Here is a 20,936-nt window from a genome sequence, read left to right on the forward strand (position 1 = left end):
GTACTGTCTGAGAGGTTCCTATTAACTAGAAAATCTTAACATGTGGCAGGGTTTTGGAAAAGGGATAATATAGGCTTATAGTATTTAGCTGGAAAGACATGAAAACCAACAGATTCTTAGAAATATATTTATGCAAGAGTTGTGACAGACACTAAAATGCTAAATGACCATTTATAGCGCAATGTAGGTGAAACGGCTTTGCATTCAGGCTTCAGAACCAATTAAAAACAAATTCTACATGATAAAAAGATTTAACTTGACTCATTTTCTGCATACTTGTGTAAAACAAAGATTGGTTCTGCAACCCAAAACCAGACAATTACTGCAGATTTGTACAAGGGTCTAGGAAGCTGCTCATTTTGTCTTCACATGGACAATAATTTCATATTTATACCTTGAACATTTTAAAGTTGTTTTGAACAAATTTGCTAAATAACAATCGTTTCATTGAATGCACATTTTTAGATAAATGTTGCCAACCAAAGAAGGAAGAAAATCCAAAAAAAAACCACTTACAATATTCTGTTTCTTCTGGAGTTCCTCTAAAAGCTCAATAATACTTTCATCTGCTAAATCAAAAGGAGTCTGACCCTGCAAACACAATATAGATAACTCATTGTAACTACCATTAATGAAACAACGTGGCTCAGTTGTTACATTAGCATTTCAGCTGTGTTAATTAGGTAGGAGTGCAGTTAAGAGAAGGGAGAAAAGAACTGCAAAAAAGACAAAGCATTTGCCAGGAGAACAAAGGAAAAACGTAGACATCTGGATGCTCAAAACCGCACCTTGTGCCCAGCTTAAAAAAAGTTAGAGCAGAATCTGTACATCAACAACTGATTCGAAAAACCAGATAGTAATGTTTTCCAAAGTTTACATCTCAAGCTAAATTAAGAATAGATATATGACATACTCTACAGGATTTTTTTTAATGAATATATTCTGAAGTGATGCATTTTTCACTGCTCTCTCATTTTAAAACTGTTTTGTCACATGGTAGATAAAAATGTCAATATCCTTTTGATTCTGACTGAATTAATTAGTCATATTCCAGATACCTTTCAGGAATAAATGACAATCCAAGGTCATTTTCATGTTTTTGATCAGCCAAGAAACAGTATCACTGGCCAGGTAGCATTTTTCTCATTACACCTGTTACCACAACGGGAATGATGTTACAACAGCACATGATACATGACGAATTTCATTTGTAGAAACACAGTGCCTTTCACTATCCTTTCTTTGAGAAGACTTTTCCAACCTGAACTACTAACATGACGACCTTGCTATGAAACTGTGAATGAAACAAAAGGTGAAAGTTCAGCAAGCAGATGAATCAGATTCATTTGTTCCAGCTGAAACAAATGTACAATGTACAAACAAATTGGATTCAATCTTCTTTAAAAATGACTTTGTGGGGACTGGAGGGATTGGCTCAGTATCCTGTGTAAAATATGTTTCAAAATGAAATCGATAGCTTTTTTGGGTAGCTTGTTCGTTGATGTTCAGCTTAAGAGTACACAGGAAGAGGCGTAAATAGGCGATTGCCAGACAATCCAGAAGAAACAGGCAGATGGTGCAGGATGCTTCCAAGTGCATCCAGTTTTCTAAATAATACGCAGTCCTGTACACTGATGAGAGTGATGGGAAGAGCTACCAGAGAAACACCATCACACTATGGATGTACGAGCTGTATTTACTTTTGGATGGGAGGAGTAACAAAAGATGGGAAAAGAAGAAAAGGAGGAGATGTGGCAGTATTGAATAAGCAAAACATCACAGATTGAAAAAGAGGAGGATCAGTGCCTCAAGAACAGAATAAAAAAATTGCTTGGTTTAAGTTTAGAAGACACCAACTAGTGGGAAAGTTGTAAAAGAACAAATTTCAAAGAAAATTACAGATTGCTGTTAGAATTATGGAATAGTATAAAGGGGGACTGTAATAATTACCCAAATATAGACCGATATAGATGCAATAGTTCCTAAAGTACGTTCTGGAACATTTTCTACAGGAGAGTGTTTCCAGTTCACTGAGAAAAGACCTACTGTTAAAGCTGGTCCTATGACTGAGGTGGGACAAATGCATCAATAAGTAAACGATCACTGTCTCATAAAAGGCTTATTTTGGTTACGATAAGGGACCATGAGCAATCCAATACAAGAATAATAAACGGGGGGGGGGGGGGGGGGGGGGGGGGGGAGAAATTTCCAGTTTTTATGTTCCCAAAGCTTGGCAGGAAAAGCAGTAACAGAGTAAGGCTATCTTTAAAGAACAGACTGTTTAGGCAGGGGCAAGGTATATTCCCACAAAGGGAAACCTAAAGCAAATAAATTCAGAGATCTCCGGAAGACTAAAGAGTGATAGCTGAAATACAGCATGTGAGCTTTTGACAAATGCCAGGTGAATAACACGACCGAGAACTCTGCTTAACACAGAAGGTTCAATGGGCAAGCGAGAAAACAAATTAGAAGTACAAACCATAACCAGCAGCCAACATGAACAGGAATTCCAAATCTTCCACAGGCATAACAATAGAAAAAGCTAAAAGGATCAATGGGCCTGATTAGGGACCTAAATAGTTTCATACATGGGTGGGTGGGGACATTGCTGAGGTACTAAATAATATTTTACATCTGTCTTTACCAAGGAAGATTCAGCCAAGATCAAGGTTAAAGGCTAGATAATTCATTCATCTGAAGCATTTAAAATACCTAAGAAAATTGTAACAAATTGATTGACTACACTTAAAAGTTGAGATGCATTAGAAACAGATAAAATGCATACCAGAATTCTGGGGGAAGGGAAAGACAAAAAGTGCAGAAGCACTGTTCAGAATTTTCCAACCTTCCTTAGACTTAAGAGTGATGCCATTGGACTGTAGAATTGTAAATGTTCACATCCTTTTTTCAAAGAAGGCTGTAAAGATAAGCTGAGCAACTAAGGGGCTTCAGTAGTGGAAAGCTTCTAGAAACAATTCCAAAATTTGCAGATAATACAGAATGCAGAGGCATTGTGAATGGTGAGAAAGGCAGTGCAGACCTTCAAAAGAACATAGAAGAGTTGACAAAGTGTGGAACTGGATGAACACAGCAGGCCAAGCAGCATCTCAGGAGCACAAAAGCTAATGTTTCGGGTCTAGACCCTTCATCAGAGAGGGGGATGGGGAGAGGGAACTGGAATAAATAGGGAGAGAGGGGGAGGCGGACCGAAGATGGAGACAAAAGAAGATAGGTAGAGAGGAGAGTACAGGTGAGGAGGTAGGGTGGGGATAGGTCAGTCCAGGGAAGACGGATAGGTCAAGGAGGCAGGATGAGTTGGTAAGTAGGAAATGGAGGTGCGACTTGAGGTGGGAGGAAGGGATGGGCGAGAGGAAGAACAGGTTAGGGAAGTGGAGACAGACTGGGCTGGTTTTGGGATGCAGTGGGGGAAGGGGAGATTTTGAAGCTTGTGAAGTCCACATTGATACCATTGGGCTGCAGGGTTCCCAGGCAGAACATGAGCTGCTGTTCTTGCAACCTTCGGGTGGCATCATTGTGGCATTGCAGGAGGCCCATGATGGACATGTCGTCTGAGGAATGGGAGGGGAGAGTTAAAACGGTTCGCGACTGGGAGGTGCAGTTGTTTGTTGCGAGCCGAGCGGAGGTGTTCTGCAAAGCGGTCCCCAAGCCTCCGCTTGGTTTCCCCAATGTAGAGGAAGCCACACCGGGTACAATCGATACAATATATCACATTGGCAGATGTGCAGGTGAACATCTGCTTGATATGGAAAATCATCTTGGGGCCTGGGATAGGGGTGAGGGAGGTGTGGGGGCAAGTGTAGCACTTCCTGCAGTTGCAGGGGAAGGTGCCGGGTGTGGTGGGGTTGGAGGGGAGTGTGGTGCGGATAAAGGAGTCGCGGAGAGAGTGGCCTCTCCAGAAGGCAGACAAGGGTGGGGATGGAAAAATGGCTTGGGTGGTGGGGTCGGATTGTAGGTGGCGGAAGTGTCGGAGGATGATGCGTTGTATCCGGAGGTTGGTGGGATGGTATGTGAGAACAAGGGGGATCCTCTGGGGGCGGTTGTGGCGGAGGCGGGGTGTGAGGGATGTGTTGCAGGAAATGCGGGAGACGCGGTCAAGGGCGTTCTCGACCACTGCAGGGGGAAAGTTGCGGTCCTGGAAGAACGTGGACATCTGGGATGTGCAGGAGGATGCGCCGTATCCAGACGTTGGTGGGGTGACACGTTGTATCCGGAGGTTGGTGGGGTGATGCGTTGTACCTGCCATCTACAATCCGATCCCACCACCCAAGACATTTTTCCAGCCCCACCCTTGTCTGCCTTCTGGAGAGGCCACTCTCTCCGCGACTCCCTTGTCCTATCCACATTCCCCTCCAACCCCACCACACCGGGCACCTTTGCCTGCAACCGCAGGAAGTGGTACACTTGCCCCCACTCGTCCTCCCTCACCCCTATCCCAGGTCCCAAGATGATTTTCCATATCAAGCAGATGATGTTCACCTGCACATCTGCCAATGTGGTATATTGGATCGATTGTACCGGTGTGGCTTCCTCTACATTGGGGAAACCAAGCAGAGGCGTGGGGACCGCTCTGCAGAACACCTCCGCTCGGTTCGCAACAAACAACTGCACCTTCCAGTCGCGAACCGCTTTAACTCCCCCTCCCATTCCTCAGACGACATGTCCATCATGGGCCTCCTGCAGTGCCACAATGATGCCACCTGAAGGTTGCAAGAACAGCAACTCATATTCCGCCTGGGAACCCTGCAGCCCAATGGTATCAATGTGGACTTCACAAGCTTCAAAATCTCCCCTTCCCCCACTGCATCCCAAAACCAGCCCAGTTCTTCCCCTCCCCCCACTGCATCACAAAACCAGTCCAGCCCGTCTCTGCTTCCTTAACCTGTTCTTCCTCTCACCCATCCCTTCCTCCCACCTCAAGCCGCACCTCCATTTCCTACTTACCACCTCATCCCGCGTCCTTGACCTGTCCGTCTTCCCTGGACTGACCTATCCCCCCTCCCTACCTCCTCACCTATACTCTCCTCTCTACCAATCTTCTTTTCTCTCCATCTTCAGTCTGCCTCCCCCTCTCTCCCTATTTATTCCTGAACCCTCACCCCATCCCCCTCTCTGAAGAAGGGTCTAGGCCCAAAACGTCAGCTTTTGTGCTCCTGAGATGCTGCTTGGCCTGCTGTGTTCATCCAGCTCCACACTTTGTTATCTCGGATTCTCTAGTATCTGCAGTTCCCATTATCACAGAAGAGTTGGTTGAGTGGGTGGGCAAGTGACAGATGAAATTCAATGTAAAGGAGTATGAAGTGATTCATTTTGACAGGAGGAACATTAATAAATAAAGTAAAACAATGAGTACAATTCTACAGGGGCACAGGAGCAATGGAATGTGTGTGTACATGTGTATAATTCATTGAAGGTGGAAGGCAGGTGGGAGAAAAGATTCACAAGAATGGTTCCAAGGCTGAACTTCATAATAACGATAGATAGGAGAAGTTGCAAGTTTTCCTTAGTAAGTAGAAAGTTTAGAAGACATTTTTATCCAGGCATTCAAAATAAGGGGTATTAGAGTAATAAGGAGTAAACTATTCCTCGTAATAGGATCAAGAACAAAACAGAACTCAAGATAATTAGCTAATTAGAGTGCTGATAAGATGCATTTTCACACGAGTGGTTAAAATCTGGAATGCATTGCCTGAAAATATGGATGAGGCAGTTTCAATCAAAGCATTCAAAAAAATGGATTAGATCGTAATCTGGAAAGGAAGAACATACAAGGTTATAGTGAGAAGTGGGTCAGTGGCACTATCTAAACTGGTTAGTCAGAAAGCCGGTGCAGAAAACATAAGCCAGACAACCACCCTTATACTGTAATCAAATCTATTTATAATTAAAAGTATTCATGGCCAATAACCAAATGCAAAAATTTAGATATTTAGAAGCTATTCAAAAATGAAAACCAGTTTGTTAAAAACAACTGACCACTTTATTTACAGCCTCCATATCAGAAAAATTCTCCACAAGGATTCTACAGGCTTCTTCTTTGCACCAATGGGCAGCAGCATGCAGTGGAGTCCACCCATCATTGTCCTTGACATTTACGTCATATCCAGCCTGTATCAGCAGCCTAGGAAACAAGCACCAGAGAATCATTAAGGCACAGGAGGTCATCTAGTCTGTTGAATCTGTGCCAGCCCTCTGTAGAGCAATATAATCAGATTCATTCTCCCACTTTTTGGGGCCCTGTAGGTTTACTTTTAAGCACTCATCCAATTGCCAGTTAAATCACTATCTCTCCTTCCAACAACGTCTAAGGCAGCTGCTTGCATGCCATAATAGCTCAGTGCATAAGCACCAAGTCCACACATTGATTTAGAGTTTTGTGTGGGGCAATATCCCATATTTCTGGCATATTCAGCTAACGGGAACAGCTTTTTGTGTCCATTTTATTTAAACTTCTTAAAACTATACATTTCTATTAAATTTCACTTCAATCTGCTTCACTCAAAAAGGATAACCCAAGCTTCTGTTATGATATTTTAGGATTAAAGATGACGTGCAGTTTTTCCTCCATGATCTCATGGAATGACACAGCTGACCCAATGAGCAAAATGGCCTACTTGTGCTCCTATGCCTTGTTGTCATATGGTTTACGTAAGTGGATTAACTGAAAATGTTTACATAAAAAATATAATAATCATGTTTTAGAAACACAGAATTCTTAGTGTGTGGGAAGAGGCCATTCAGACTCAGAGTCTGCACCGGCCCCTTGCCAAAGATCATCCCACCCAGACTCAGCTCCTTACCATATCCCTGTAACCCCATACTTACTTTAGGTAACCCAACCAGTCTGCACATCCCTGGACACTATGGGAAATTTAGCATGGCAAATCTATGTAACCTGCATTATTTTTGGACTGTGGGAGGAAACTGGACCACCTGGAGAGAACATGAATACTCCACGCAGTCAGTTAACCAAGACTGGAATCAAGCCCACGTCCCTGGTGTTGTGAGGCAGCAGTGCCAACTACTGAACCACCATGCAGCCCAAAGCATCAATTTGGTATAAATTATTTTTGAATTTGAACTAGCTACAATTCACTTGGTCTTTCTGTAGCCATTCTGCTTTATTTTAACAGTACCAAAGAAAGACCTCTGAAGAGTATTGGAATCTCTTTACATTGCCTGTTCATAAAATTTTCCCAAAACAAACAGTTGATCATCTGACTTCTTTTTAGAAGTTCAGGATTGAATCGTTTTTATCTTTGATTGGAGAAATACCAACAAGTTGAGGGGAAAAAAAAAATCTTTACTGGTTTCAATTTGAGCAGCACTGCAGGGTTTTGGCCAAAGTGGGCTGTGGAAAACAGTGGCTAGCGAAAAGGAATTAGTTAGTGTTAATACAGAGATTACCTCAGTGTAGTGAGTTTTGTAAAACTTCCTGGCCGGAAATATTTGGTTAAAACCCTGAAGAAGTTATCTGAAGCTGACAAAGCTTAAAAACTCAGTTCTATGAATGCTTTAGGAAGAGTCTATTCAATCCTCAATATTGGGAGTTGAAGCCTTAGTTAAATTAAGCCCTACAGAAGTGATAGATGAGAATATACTCTCTGACTGGATACTGTAAAAGGTTGCTTTTGGGATTAATAGGATTTTATTTTCCCCCATGTGTTTCAAAATCTTTAGAATCAATACCATCCTTGCAGGAAGTAGAGAACTCATTTTTTATTTAGTTCTTGAGGAATAAGCAAAACACACTAAATTCAGCAATTAATTCAGTAAAAATGTCATCTGGTTAATCTTTGTTTCTTTAATGAGAAGTGCGTCGAAGCAGATGTACGCTGAACAGCAAGGAGGTTTGTGGGCAGGGGACTGAAATTTGCATCTGAACTGGAACCAGAGAAAGAGCAAAATAACAGCTGGCTGCTAACCACGTATCCTTGATGGAAGATATGCATGTCTGGGTATTAGGAAAAACTTCAGCTGTGATAAGCAATAGCTTGACAAACCTCAAAAATCAGGACTAATAGAGGAATAACAGCCACTTCATCCAGACCCAATAAAAATATGGCGTATTCGGGGGAAAAAAAACTGTCGCAGAAATCACAAAACAGCCCAAAAGACAGCTTATTCCCCTGCATCATCTCACTATAAAAATTGACACATCTATTTATTCAGGAAGCAGCAAAAGCTATCTGTATTATTTCATGTAAACAGCCATAAGCTATTTTCTGGGATAATAGGAACTGCAGATGCTGGAGAATCCGAGATAACAAGGCGTACAGCTGGACGAACACAGCAGGCCAAGCAGCATCTTAGGAGCACAAAAGCTGACGTTTCAGGCCTAGACCTTTCATCAGAAATCTAAGGGTGCCTGCCCTGAAGAAGTTACGCTCCTCCCTCCAGAGGAACTTCAGGGGATCTCTCTCCCATTGAAACTCTGTCATAATCTCTTCGGCCTTGAAACTGCTCGACTATGTACTGAAGCAAACCAGGTACTACAGCCACATCGCCTTTCTTTGCGCCTGCTTACGGAACCAGATCATCCCCAATGGACTACGGTCCATATTCAAGCGTTCCCAATTTGGCCCCAACCTCCGTGACAATATCCACCCATTTCTGAAGAAGAGTCTAGGTCCGAAACGTCAGCTTTCCTGCTCCTAAGACGCTGTTTGGCCTGCTGTGCTCATCCAGCTCTACACCTTGTTATAAGCTATTTTCTCAGTGATGCAATGGCCAGCATGTCATGATACTCAATCATCTCACAAGCACTTACTTTAAGACCTCCAAGTAGCCTTTTGCAGCAGCCACATGGAGAGCTGTGCCACCTGATTTGGTGTTTATTATATCTTCGATTCTGCCACTGTTCAGCCACTGTCGGGCATCCTGAAGCATTCTGTGTTCCTCCTCTTTTCTTGCAGCCTCAACATCAATTCCTATGTCAGAAACAAAGCATAAGTGAACTAAGCTACCTCTCAAATATGTTTCAGAGATAGTAGGAACTGCAGATGCTGGAGAATCTGAGATAACAAGGTGTAGAGCTAGATGAACACAGCAGGCCAAGCAGCATCATAGGAGCAGGAAAAATGATGTTTCAGGCTAAACCCAAGGAGGGTCCAGGCCTGAAACATCAGCTTTCCCATTCCTATGATGCTGCTTGGTCTGCTGTGTTCATCCAGCTCTACACCTTGTTACCTACATCTCAAATATATTCGGTATCTGGACGGAGAACATTTTGTGTGTTTAAACTGACAGCAATGTTATATCAGTTATGCCTTTCTCCCTAGACAATACTTTAATGCATTGTTACCCATTTCTCACAATATTCTTTCATGGAAGGCACACATCACATTTGTTCCCCACTCCTATTCTTCTCTTGGATGAAATGGCTTGCTAGGCCATTTCAGAGGGCAGCTAAGAGACAATCACATTGCTGTGCCTCTGACGTCACATGCAAAAGAGACCAAAACAAAGGAGGATTGAAGGACATTAACAGACCAGATTTTCACAACAATTGAGGATGATTCATGGTCACCACTACAAACAGTGGCACTTTAAGTTCCAGATTCTAACTGAATTTGAATTCCTCCTGTGATGGGATCTGAACCTATATTCCTAGAGGATACTCCCAATGACGTTACCACAATACTTCCATCTACCCAGGGTTGCAAATATACCATACAGCAAGCTGCTTTTGTTCAACCTTTATAAATACATAACTATCAGAAACACAAGCAATAACTGAATCAAAACCACTTCTATTCCTGATTTTCAGTTGATGATGATCTTAAGATAATTCAATGAATATACATTAATTGCAAATAATGCAATATTTTAATTGTTTCTGAAGAAACTTGAACATCAATATTAATTAACTTGCTCTTTCCTCTCAGATGATGGCAGAGCCACAATTTCTCAGCCTTTTATAAAAAGTTACAATTGCTCATGCATGTTAATAACACAAAACAATACATGCTTGTTACAAGTTCATGAATCAAGGATCCTTCCTTCGAGTTCACAGTTACTTAAGTGTGCTTACGTGATAGCTCACCAGAGCTGCAAAAGACTCAATGGAAAAAATAACTACCAGGCCCCTTATAATGCAGGCTTAAGGGTTTAATTCATTGCAAGCATATTTTTATTGATGATACCAATTATGATTTATAAACAACTACAGCTGTAAGCTTAAATCTTCAAGTAATGAAGAACAGCAGCAACATATTACGTATAGCAACATATAAACTGCTGCCTCATCCTATTTAGTATGCTGGCACTCACATGCTATAACTCAATTCTTTTTATCTTCTTTTCTGCAGATTTATTCCGACACTATTCAATGAATATCTGTGCCTCAAATAGATTTAAATTTTAGCATTCATATTTTTAGAAAATAATTCCTCTTAATTTCACAAAAGTAACAAAGTAATTAACACAAAAATATAGTTATAAATAGCTGCAAAATAATTAGTTTCTCCTACTACACAGCTCACAAACGGTCCCGAAATCAGATCATCTATGCTGCGTAAATAAATAATCAAGTATTGATTAAGTATGCTGAAATATCAACTGTCCCCAATTTTGTACGGTTAGAGTTTTTAAAATGGCAGGAAGAAATGCAGTATTGTCTTTGGAGAGTTTCCTTTACCCATCAGAGACTTTTGCACAAAAGACAACTGCTCTTCTTTCCTATCCCCATGCACTTTAAAACCCACCCCAGCCTCCCCATTTTTAATACGGCAAAATCTTTTGACAAAGCCCCAATATACTTCTGTCCAGGTTCCATCAGGTTTCTTGTATAGGCCTGCCTGCAGCCTCAGTAACTTTGGCTGGCATTTCTAACCACTTGGCATTGCCAATCAGGTGTGACCTGCTGCCTCAAGGAGTAGAAATTCCACAATGCACTAATTTAGCAGACCTGCAGCACTTTAGAGCTGGTGGATAGCCTTGCATGTGCCTATCAGGTGGCTGCCACCACTAAAGTTTTGTTAAATTCCCTCTATTTTAGACAGAAATGGAATTGAGGGCGGTAAGTGTCTGGAATATTTCACCAGATGCGGTGATAGAAGCAGATACAACAGCAATATTTAAGAGGCATTTTGACAGATACTAGAATAAGCAGGAAATAAGAAGATACAAACCACATACAGACAAGAGGTTTTCAATTTAGAAAAGCATGTGTCGACATCGGCTTGATGGGCTGAAGCTCCTATTCCTTTGCTGTACTATTTTTTGTTCTTTCAGTTAGGTCAAAGATCAACCATGAAGATCAGGAGAGATTCAAGGGTTAAATAACCTACCTCTGTTCCTGCATTCCTGTGCCTTTCTGCAGTTCACAGGGTCAAACAGCATTTTTACACTAATGTGAACAAAACTGCATGATGAGAACAATTCACATGTCAGATGATCCGACACTTCTCCAAGTATGTTTAAGGCACCCACCTTTACCTCAGCATTACCTCTCTCAACTTCTCCACTATCTTTAAATTGTCGGGCTGCTTATGCAGTATCAATATAGTTGGATGCACTGGTATTTATTGGGACAACTTCAGTTATTGTGTTCAGTTCTCAGCTCAAATTCTAATCACTTTCTGCCAATGCCATCCCTATCCCAGACAACTGTTTCGGGCAGAACAAAACTATTCACAATCTTTGTATTAAATCTGACCCAGCAATGAGCTTTCAATGACCTATCTGTGGCATTGAAAAAAAATCACCTCTTTGCACCTCTGTAATATTTTAATACTTTCTGTCCACTTCTGCTGCTGAGACTCTCACTTATGCCTGATATCTTGATGCCCAGATTATATTCTGTCAATGACAGTGGTTATGTTATTTTACTACCCCAAATCAATATGTTCACGATGTGAGATGTGTCTTCCTGCCCTTAGGATGACTGCCCCAATTAAATAATTCCACAGCAAGCTTTTTTGTAAGTTTTAAAAAGAACAATGTTATTTATTATACCACACTTGCGAGGCTCAAAAACATGATAGTTTGAGAGAATGTGCACTATCACTCACATAAGAGAGTAAAAACAGGCAAAAGAAACAATACTATTACAATTTAAAATTATCTCAATTTCCCTTTTGTGACAGGCATATGGTTTTGAAGACAAGTTGATTTTTTTTAGTTGAAATGAAGAATTTGGAAGCAGTAGTTTCTCAGTAATTTTGAGTATTTGTATACTTGAATTTCTAAGAAGTCCTTGAATTCTAGGTCAGCCTGAAGTTGAAACTTGTTGGCAAACCCTTCTTCCACTTTCAAAGCATTGCTCTTTATTACCTTGGTTTCTTTGTTGACTTGCAGCCAGTTTGATGGTTTTTCTGAAGGAAACCAATATTTGTAAGTAGCTGCTGCGTTCAAAAGCAGATAGGAGACATAGTTGTGATCACCAGGTAACATGCACAACTTCAAAGTCCTTTGTTTAAAGGAAGCAAAGTGACATGATCATGCCGCATCTGCTCCCAGGATGAGGCATTCCACTCACGGACATCTCAGATGCCCTCATTTTTCAAGGACTGCAATTTCCTCTCCACAGTGGCCGAAAACACCTTTGACTGTATCTCGCATTCCCCGCAACTCATCCCTCACACCTGCTCCCTGCAATAACAACAATGGCAGAATTTCGCTCATCCTCACGTATCACCCAAACAACCTCCAGATTCAACGCATCATCCTCCGCCACTTCCGCCATCTGCAATCTGACCCTACTACAACCAAGGACATTCTTTCCAACCCACCCTTATCCGCTTTTCACATAGACCACTCTCTCCGTAACTCTCTCGTCTACTCCACACTCCCTACTTGTCTGACCACCCCTGGCACTTTTCCCTGCAACCGCAGGAAGTGCTACACCTGCCCCTACACCTCCCCCCTCACCCCCATGCCAGGCCCCAAGAAAACCTTCCACAATAAACAGATGTTCACCTGCACATCTGCTAATGTGGTATATTGTATCTGCTGTTCCCCATGTGGCCTCCTCCACATCGGGAAAACCAAGCGGAAGCTTGGAGACTGCATTGTGAAGCACCTACCTATGCTCGGTACATAACAAACAACTACACCTCCCAGTCATGAACCACTTCAACTCCCTCTCCCACTCCTTGGATGACATGTCCATCCTCGACCTCCTCCAGTGCCACAAAGATGCCACCCGAAGGCTGGAGGAACAGCACCTCATATTTTGCTTGGGAACCCCACAGCCAATGGTCTCAATGTGGACATCACAAGTTTCAAAATCTCCCCACTCCCAACGTCATCCCAAGGCCAGCCTAGCTCCTTGACCTGTCCGTCTTTTCTCCCACTTATCCACTCCTCCCACCTCACTGACCATTCCCCATCCTAACTCCCTACCTACACTCACCTTTACTGGCTCCATCCACGCCTTCTTGACCTGTCAGTCTTCTCTCCACCTATTCGCTCCTCAATCCACCTTCCATCATCAACTTACCCTCTCTCTATTTATTTCAAAGTCCCCTTCCCCTCCCCCTTTTCTGAAGAAGGGTCCAGTCCTGAAATATCAGCGTTCCTGCTCCTCTGATGCTACCTGGCCTGCTGTGTTCATCCAGCTCTAAACCTTGTTATCTCAGACTCCAGCATCGGCATTTCCTATTATCTCAAGATGATTACACATACTGTGCTATCATAGCAGCACAGGATTAGCGGTGAGGGAGGCCATTCCGACCACTGTCTCTATTGTTTCTCTAAGTGAGCAACTCGGTATCATTCTCCCATTTTTAAGCTGATCCAAGACTTTTACGCACAGTAATTAGCATCAGCATGCCGACGATGGCAACAATTTCAGGTTCCAGAAGTTACTTCCTGCACATCATTCTCCTTACCTTATAACAGCCTAACTTCCTGTCAAACCTGCCTCCCCTACATATTCAGGCAGTGCACTCGAGATCTTAACTGCTCACAGCATGAAAGATTTCCTCATGTTGTTTTTGCTTCCTTTACTGATTACTTTAAATCTTGTGAATTCTCATTCTGATTTTTTAAAAAAAATAACAACGTAACCATTACTCCCTATCCAGACCAATGTTCCCACTAAGCTGCACAGCTTCAAGGTTCCTCCTAACTTCTGTGTAGTTGATCAGTGTGCCATGCACTGAATGCAGATCCAGAAATTGTTGCCACACACAGACTTTGGAGGTCCATGCAGCTAAAAAAATTACAGGGAATATTAATAATTTTGAATACTTTCATCAATTCTTTTAACCTTCTTCCTTCCAAGAGAAATAGAAAACTTGCTCTAACCTATTTTCATAACTGAAAATCCTCATTCCTGAAACAATACTTGTGGAAAAGTTTCATTATCTCCCCAATACCTTCCTACTTTCTGAAAATACAGTACTCAGAATTGGGTGTAATACGGTCACTGAGATTCAAGCAGTGTCTTATACTTCGATCACTTGACACTTGGAAAATCTTCCAGTCGAGGAGGGAACAGAAGCAATTTGATGGGGTTCTTTTCACATATGTCTAACATGTAATGAGTTTCAGTTTTACCACATCCATATCATCTGTCTCTGAATGTCAAAAGTCACAAAATTTGAGAAGGTGATTTTAGTAGACAGCTTATGTTAACATTTTTATGTATTATGAAATTTCATAACATAATAGAGCATGTAGTTATTCTAGCACTCTTAAGCAGCCTTTCACATTTTACTCACCATAGTGCGGAGTTCACTGAACACATTGCTGTACATCTCCTAAACTGTACCAAATATCAATCAGGCCCACATTCCCTGGTCTATAATGAAACTGATTAGACACTTCAATTTTAAAATTTTCAAATCCTTCCATTGTCTGACCCCACTCTCTTTCTGTAATTTCATCCAGTACTGCAATATGCAGAGCTGTCTCCACTCCTCGTGGCTAGGCTCCAAGCTTTAGATTTCCTTTTATGCTGTTTTTTGTCCTTAAAAGACACTCCCTAAAATTAACTTTGACTAAACTTGGATCATCTTCACAAATATCTCACTTAGCATCTAATGTTTTATAATGCTTCAGTGAAACACGTCAGGTGACAGGTACAAAATATACAAAGATGCCGTTATTGGGAAGAAATGAAATATAGTCAGAAGGTTACAACACAATGTGGAGGATGAGAATGGAGTAAAATAGGTGTATACGGTGGTTTTAGATATATTCACAGTGGTTTTATGCATGTAAAATTTTGAACAATAAAGCTATCCTATAGACAATGTGAAATGGGTAACCAGAAAACTTAAAATATAGATCAAGCAGGGAACCTGCAAACCTTTGAACATTCTATACATACATATTTCTAGATCTTCAACATTACCTACTTCAAGTTATTGCTTTCCAAGGGGATAATTATGAAATTCAACAAATGAAGACTAGGTTTCTCAAAAACAAATTAAACATGAAGTATTACTTTCATGCTAATTTTTGTGAATATTAATCCACTGTTACCTTTGATTGCAACATACTTAAAGCCTCATTCTGTGCAAGCGCCTCAAGAGGGCATACTTGTACTGTTTGAAGGGGCAACCCAAACAATTTGAGAGAAGCAGGAATTTTGTGAAAAATAGTTCTGAATTATAGATATGACTAATAAGTTGAAGTAATTTATTCTCTAATTATACTTTAAAAGCTTGATGAAACACTTGAATATGCAAGATCAAAATGTCTGATTCAATACTTTATTTTGCTATGATTAATTGTTATTGGATTAATAATGTATATAATGGGTAATATAGCACTTTAATTTCCATGTGTTCGCTACCCTGTATGATGCAGAAGCAACAGAACAGTTTGAAAAACTGTTTCGTGCACTGGATGAGAAGGACAGCTAGGTAAACACCTAAAATCTTTTCAAAACATACAATAAAAAACATTGTATAAGCCTAAGATAACAAAGTGTGCTGCTGGATGAACACAGCAGGCCAAGCAGCATCTCAGGAGCACAAAAGCTGACATTTCAGGCCTAGACCCTTCATCAGAGGGCTCTCTGATGAAGGGTCTAGGCCCGAAACGTCAGCTTTTGTGCTCCTGAGATGCTGCTTGGCCTGCTGTGTTCATTCAGCTCCACACCTTGTTATCTTGGATTCTCCAGCATCTGCAGTTCCCATTATCACTTGTATAGGCCTAAACCAGAGTTACATAACAGTTCAACAACACAAGCATATTTCACACATACACACTCCTAGGTAGGATGATCAAAAGCCATGCAGACATATGGATGGCCATGAGTGGTGGTAACTGGTTGCTCCATGCGTGGAAACACAAGATGGTGTAACTGTGCTCTCTGGTATCAGTCAAAAGCTCTCTGGAATACAAGTAACCACTCCAGAACTCGGAGCAGGTTATATTATTTGTACATTGTGTTATCATTTAATTAACACAGCAGAGTAGTTCCACAAAAGTCAATTGGTAGTAGAGTTGGAGTACTGCAGGAAAAAAAGACATGTTGCCAAAATTTTGTCTTGTACTTATCAAAACATCTACAAGATTGCCAAATTTTAAAATGATTATGTCAAATTGTACTACAGGAGAAAAAGATTCTGATTGCTTGGCTGTGAAAGGCAAAGAATTTACCATGGGCACTATCGACTCCCCAAGCTCTAAGATAATTCAGAAAATACAAACAGACTTGAATATATTTAATTTTCTTACACAGAATGAATCCCTACATATATCTGTGGTTTTTAGCATATGTAAGCCATCTCAAATGCTCCAATGATCATGTTAAGTATTTTCTTCATATAATTATTAGCCTACTAATGGTCTGAAACCAAATTTGACTCTCGGCATTTTGCTATGGCTTTTGAAAGTGCAGGCTGGTCAAATAGTATGTCCATTATGAATACCTGAATGAATACATTTCATCAGCAAGTGTGCCAATTGTCTTAAACTATTAGTTATTGCCTAGCTATGAAAATGACATTTTCAATAAGAAGTTCTCACTTTTGAATCCACATCAGAATTTGGCCATATCAGTCAGTATGAAGAAGCCTAAGCCAGCTGAAGTTTCAATACACTTGGACATCATTCAGTGCTGTTTCATGAAGCATGATTGAGATACAGTGTTTTATCTGAGCCAAACGTCCAAAGATCTTGACATTAGACATAATACATGAATGACTTCTTCATTTTCTTTTCTTTAAAGTCAATAGTCTCAATAGCAAGGGTGTACAATTTTAAGTTGAAAGGCAGAGGATTTATGGGGATTTCAGACAGAGGTTTGTCACCCAGCAGAATTAACCACTTGGAAGGTTAGTTCAGGAAGGAAACACCGCAACATTTGAATAGTACTTGGATGAATACTTGAAATATCATTTCAGTCAAGACTATGGGCCAGGTGCTAGAATGTGGGACTAACGTAGATTTGAAGGTAATTTAGTCAATGCACACTTGTTGGGCCGAAAGGTATGTTTCTGTACTTAAGATTCTATGAGAAGCCAACAGCAAGAAAACATAAAATTAATATTAGGATTGCACTCAATACTGTTGTACAGGTCACATTTACACTGCATGAGACAGGTCTTCTGGTTCAAATGGTCCCAGGTGAGTGTTCTTGCTGTACACAAACATTCTACCAACCCATTTGAATGCTCCAATGTCTGGCTTTACGACTGGAAGAGAAAACATTGAAAGGCATTTGTTTACCTCTGTGTTTAGAATAATCAAGGTCTGATTTTACTCCAGAAAAACAAAAGATATTGGAACGTTTTGGGGCAGTTTGAAAGAGACCTGACTGAGATCAGATGCTCATTTTTTTTTATCCCAGAAAAGTAGATTATTCAGAGCAGAGAAGGGAATAAGGTACCCCAATGACGAGGATATAGTTTATGAAAATTCCCAGACCAGGACTGCTTGGTTGCAACTCTACAGATTATAAAAAGACTGGAAAAATCTAGGATCTCAGTGTGCAAATATTTCATGGAAAAAGCTTCAATTTATAGGACAGTAATGGAGGTTTAATGAAAACAGCTAAGTAAACAGATCTAATGAGGAAGGAACTTCTCTGGATTTATTTTTAAGTAACTGCAAAGTGATGATGTTGGTGAACAAATAGGAATCTTGCTTTGCCTTGTATTTGAATATTTGAAATGCAACATCTGTAGATAGATTGCTTTTTTAATTTTAGTTTACTTGCTTTTACATCATGAACTTCTGTTTTGTTGATAATGCCAAATCTACAGCCAGGTCTGCTTATCCATCACGACAGACATCATTCTAAGATTTAATTTAACCAGTAGTAGCATCAGTGGGATCATAACTTCTACATTAACGTTATTGGCTATAAATTGTGCAGCAGAGTTGAAATCCACAGTGAAAGCCTTGAAAGGTAGAAGTAAGATTAAAATGATATAAGAACACGTAGTGGAGTACTGCGCATAGTTCTGATCATGTATTACAACTTGTATACAATATAGAAAGAATTCAATATCGTTTTTTCTTGCTTTTGTTGCTAGGCACAAGACCAAAATTACCATAATATGGTAACAAAAGCTTATAGCAAGTTTGTTCATCTAAGCACAATTTGCATGCTAATTTCAGTTCCAAGTCAGTCGGCCTTGAGTAGCCGCTGAGCAAATTTGTATGTTTCAGTTCAAAAAAGTGTCAGAGGTCAGTTAAAAATCATGTTATAGCATGCAAAAAACATGAAAACAAGAGACAGCTAACAAAAATAGCTGTTACCAAAGGTCAGCATTTAATTGAGAGGTATCTAGTCTGGATCATTTGCTACAGCAAATGTTAGGCACAATTTCAGTGGAAAGGCAAGAATCCCTTCTTTGCTTTGATCAGTCCTTAGAGAAATCTTTCCAGATAGCCATGACAATTTTAGTAAAGGATCTTTACTTGAACATATAATATAAACAAAAGAGTACTGAGTAGAGCACGTACCTCTGCCATACGCTGCTAACTTAACATTAACTGCTCATCCTGATGCTCTACCAAGCTGAAAAAAAGACAAATCTTCTTTACTAAGAGACTGCATCTCACCAAGAAATTGTTAGGCCAACCTATATGCAATATCCTGCTTTAAAACTGCAGGTGTTCAAACAAGCAAGGAATTTGACCATACCCATGCTTGCGAAACTCACAACAGGATCCATTTCTCTAGTTGGAAAATGTTTGCTAGACAATCCTGAATTTGCAAAGGATTGCACTGACAACCAATTCAGTAGCACCAATCAGGGTTGCAGCATGGAGAATTGTATATACTAGAAGCTGGATATATTAATGCACGTGGCAGACAGAACCTGTGCGTGTACTACACCTATTTCAACTCAACAAAAATAAATACAACCATTCACTTTTTTCAGGGGAAGGATGTGACCAATTAAGGCCAAAAATGTAAACAATCCTAACAGTTAACTCACTGTCAATCATTGTTAATTGGGGCATTCACCATGGCAAAGACTCTACCACAGTCCATTTCCCAAACTATTGACACTTCCTTCTCAAGCAGTATAATGTGCATTTTCCCTTGAATTGGTATTCTTGTGAATTATTTTGATGAGAATAACACAAAAAGCTTTGACAAAATGCTTATTTTCTCAGCAATGCATGAATACATATTTATGGACCCAGAGGTCAGCTGTGATATCCCTTGTAGCAATAAAATTTTACTAGGACATTGACAGTTTCTGATTAGACACAAGATCCTGTTCACTTGTCATTCTAATACCTGCTGTTAAGCAAATACTTTCAATTTGAATTTCTTAACCTTTTCTTCAGATGTATCCGTTGCTGATCCTTGAAATCGCCACAAACTACACCCATGCACACCCCCTCAAACAGAACCACCAACTGCATTCCTAATTCTAACCTTCTGCAGCGCATCAACTATTTAATCACGGCACCATTCATTAGCGTGCCTTACCTGCTTTATGCCTATGTTCTGGAATTACCTTTCTTAAGCCTTCCTGCCTCTCCTTCTGAAAGAATCTCCTTCAAACTCCAGCTTTAAAAAAAGCCTTAATCATTGCCCTTTATGTGATCTGATACAAAATTTAGTTTGTTCTTGTGTGGAGCAATGAAAAAATAACAATGCTCTCAACAGGCCAGAAATGGTTGCACTGGAAGTCAACGTAAACCAAAATAAAACATGCTTCTGGGCCAGAGAGTCTGAGTTTCAGTCTGAGTCTGAGTCCCATCTGCCCCATAGGTGTGTCATCGAATTTCCAAATAGGTGGATTAAAATATTACACTCAGTAGGTGTGAACCCTCAATCTAGTATTGCTCAGTACAAAGTAGTAATATTCCAAAGCACAGCATAATGCAGGATCAAACTATAAGCAATGCGACAAAAACAAAGTTGCTGGAAAAGCTCAGCAGGTCTGGCAGCATCTGTGGAGGAGAAAACAGTTAACGCATCCAGTGATCCTTCCTCATTTCTGATGAAGGGTCTAGGCCCGAAACACGAGCCTTCTCGCTCCTCTGATGCTGCTTGGCTTACTGTGTTCATCCAGCTCTACACCTTGTTATATCTGGAGGAAGAATCCATATAAGAAGAAGGATTCTCATAAATGAATAGTGTTGTAAATTTTAAAGACTTCATTTTGAATATTTATAGAGTTAAGCTCATTAAGTGAAAAGTATAAGCTTAAACTATAACTTTCTCATGAGCAGGTGGCAATATCTATAACATTTTTTTATGTTAAGGAATGATTTGCAGATTAAAACAATATATTTTTAAAAGTATCATATTCCAAATAACAAAGGTCTGATATCAAATAGCTCACATAACAGTAAGTATTTTCTGCATTTCAAACATTTCCATTTGAAAGGCACTCTCATTTTTATACATGCACCTTCAAGTGGGATCACATCAATTCTATTTTGTTGCTGAAATCTCAGTCTCTGTGCAGCAAGGCGGGAAAAAATGTCATTCTATTACTGTCGCCGCACTTATACATGATATCTCCCTGATGAAAAGGAGACTG

General features: G+C 40.4%; 1 protein-coding gene across 5 annotated transcripts in view; it reads right to left on the minus strand.

Moving 5' to 3' along the window:
- The window catches only part of LOC125462731 (protein phosphatase 1 regulatory subunit 12B-like), a 227,466-nt gene that overhangs the window by 128,471 nt on the left and 78,059 nt on the right, over positions 1-20,936 (minus strand). For all 5 annotated transcript variants that reach the window (XM_048553013.2, XM_048553012.2, XM_048553010.2 and 2 more), the window contains 3 exons: positions 8,789-8,948; positions 5,995-6,139; positions 517-591 (listed from right to left, as the gene is read on the minus strand). In XM_048553013.2, the coding sequence (XP_048408970.2) occupies positions 517-591; positions 5,995-6,139; positions 8,789-8,948 (380 nt within the window). The remainder of the gene's footprint in view (positions 1-516; positions 592-5,994; positions 6,140-8,788; positions 8,949-20,936) is intronic.

This window comes from Stegostoma tigrinum, chromosome 21 (assembly GCF_030684315.1).
Source record: "Stegostoma tigrinum isolate sSteTig4 chromosome 21, sSteTig4.hap1, whole genome shotgun sequence".
NCBI lineage: Eukaryota > Metazoa > Chordata > Chondrichthyes > Orectolobiformes > Stegostomatidae > Stegostoma > Stegostoma tigrinum.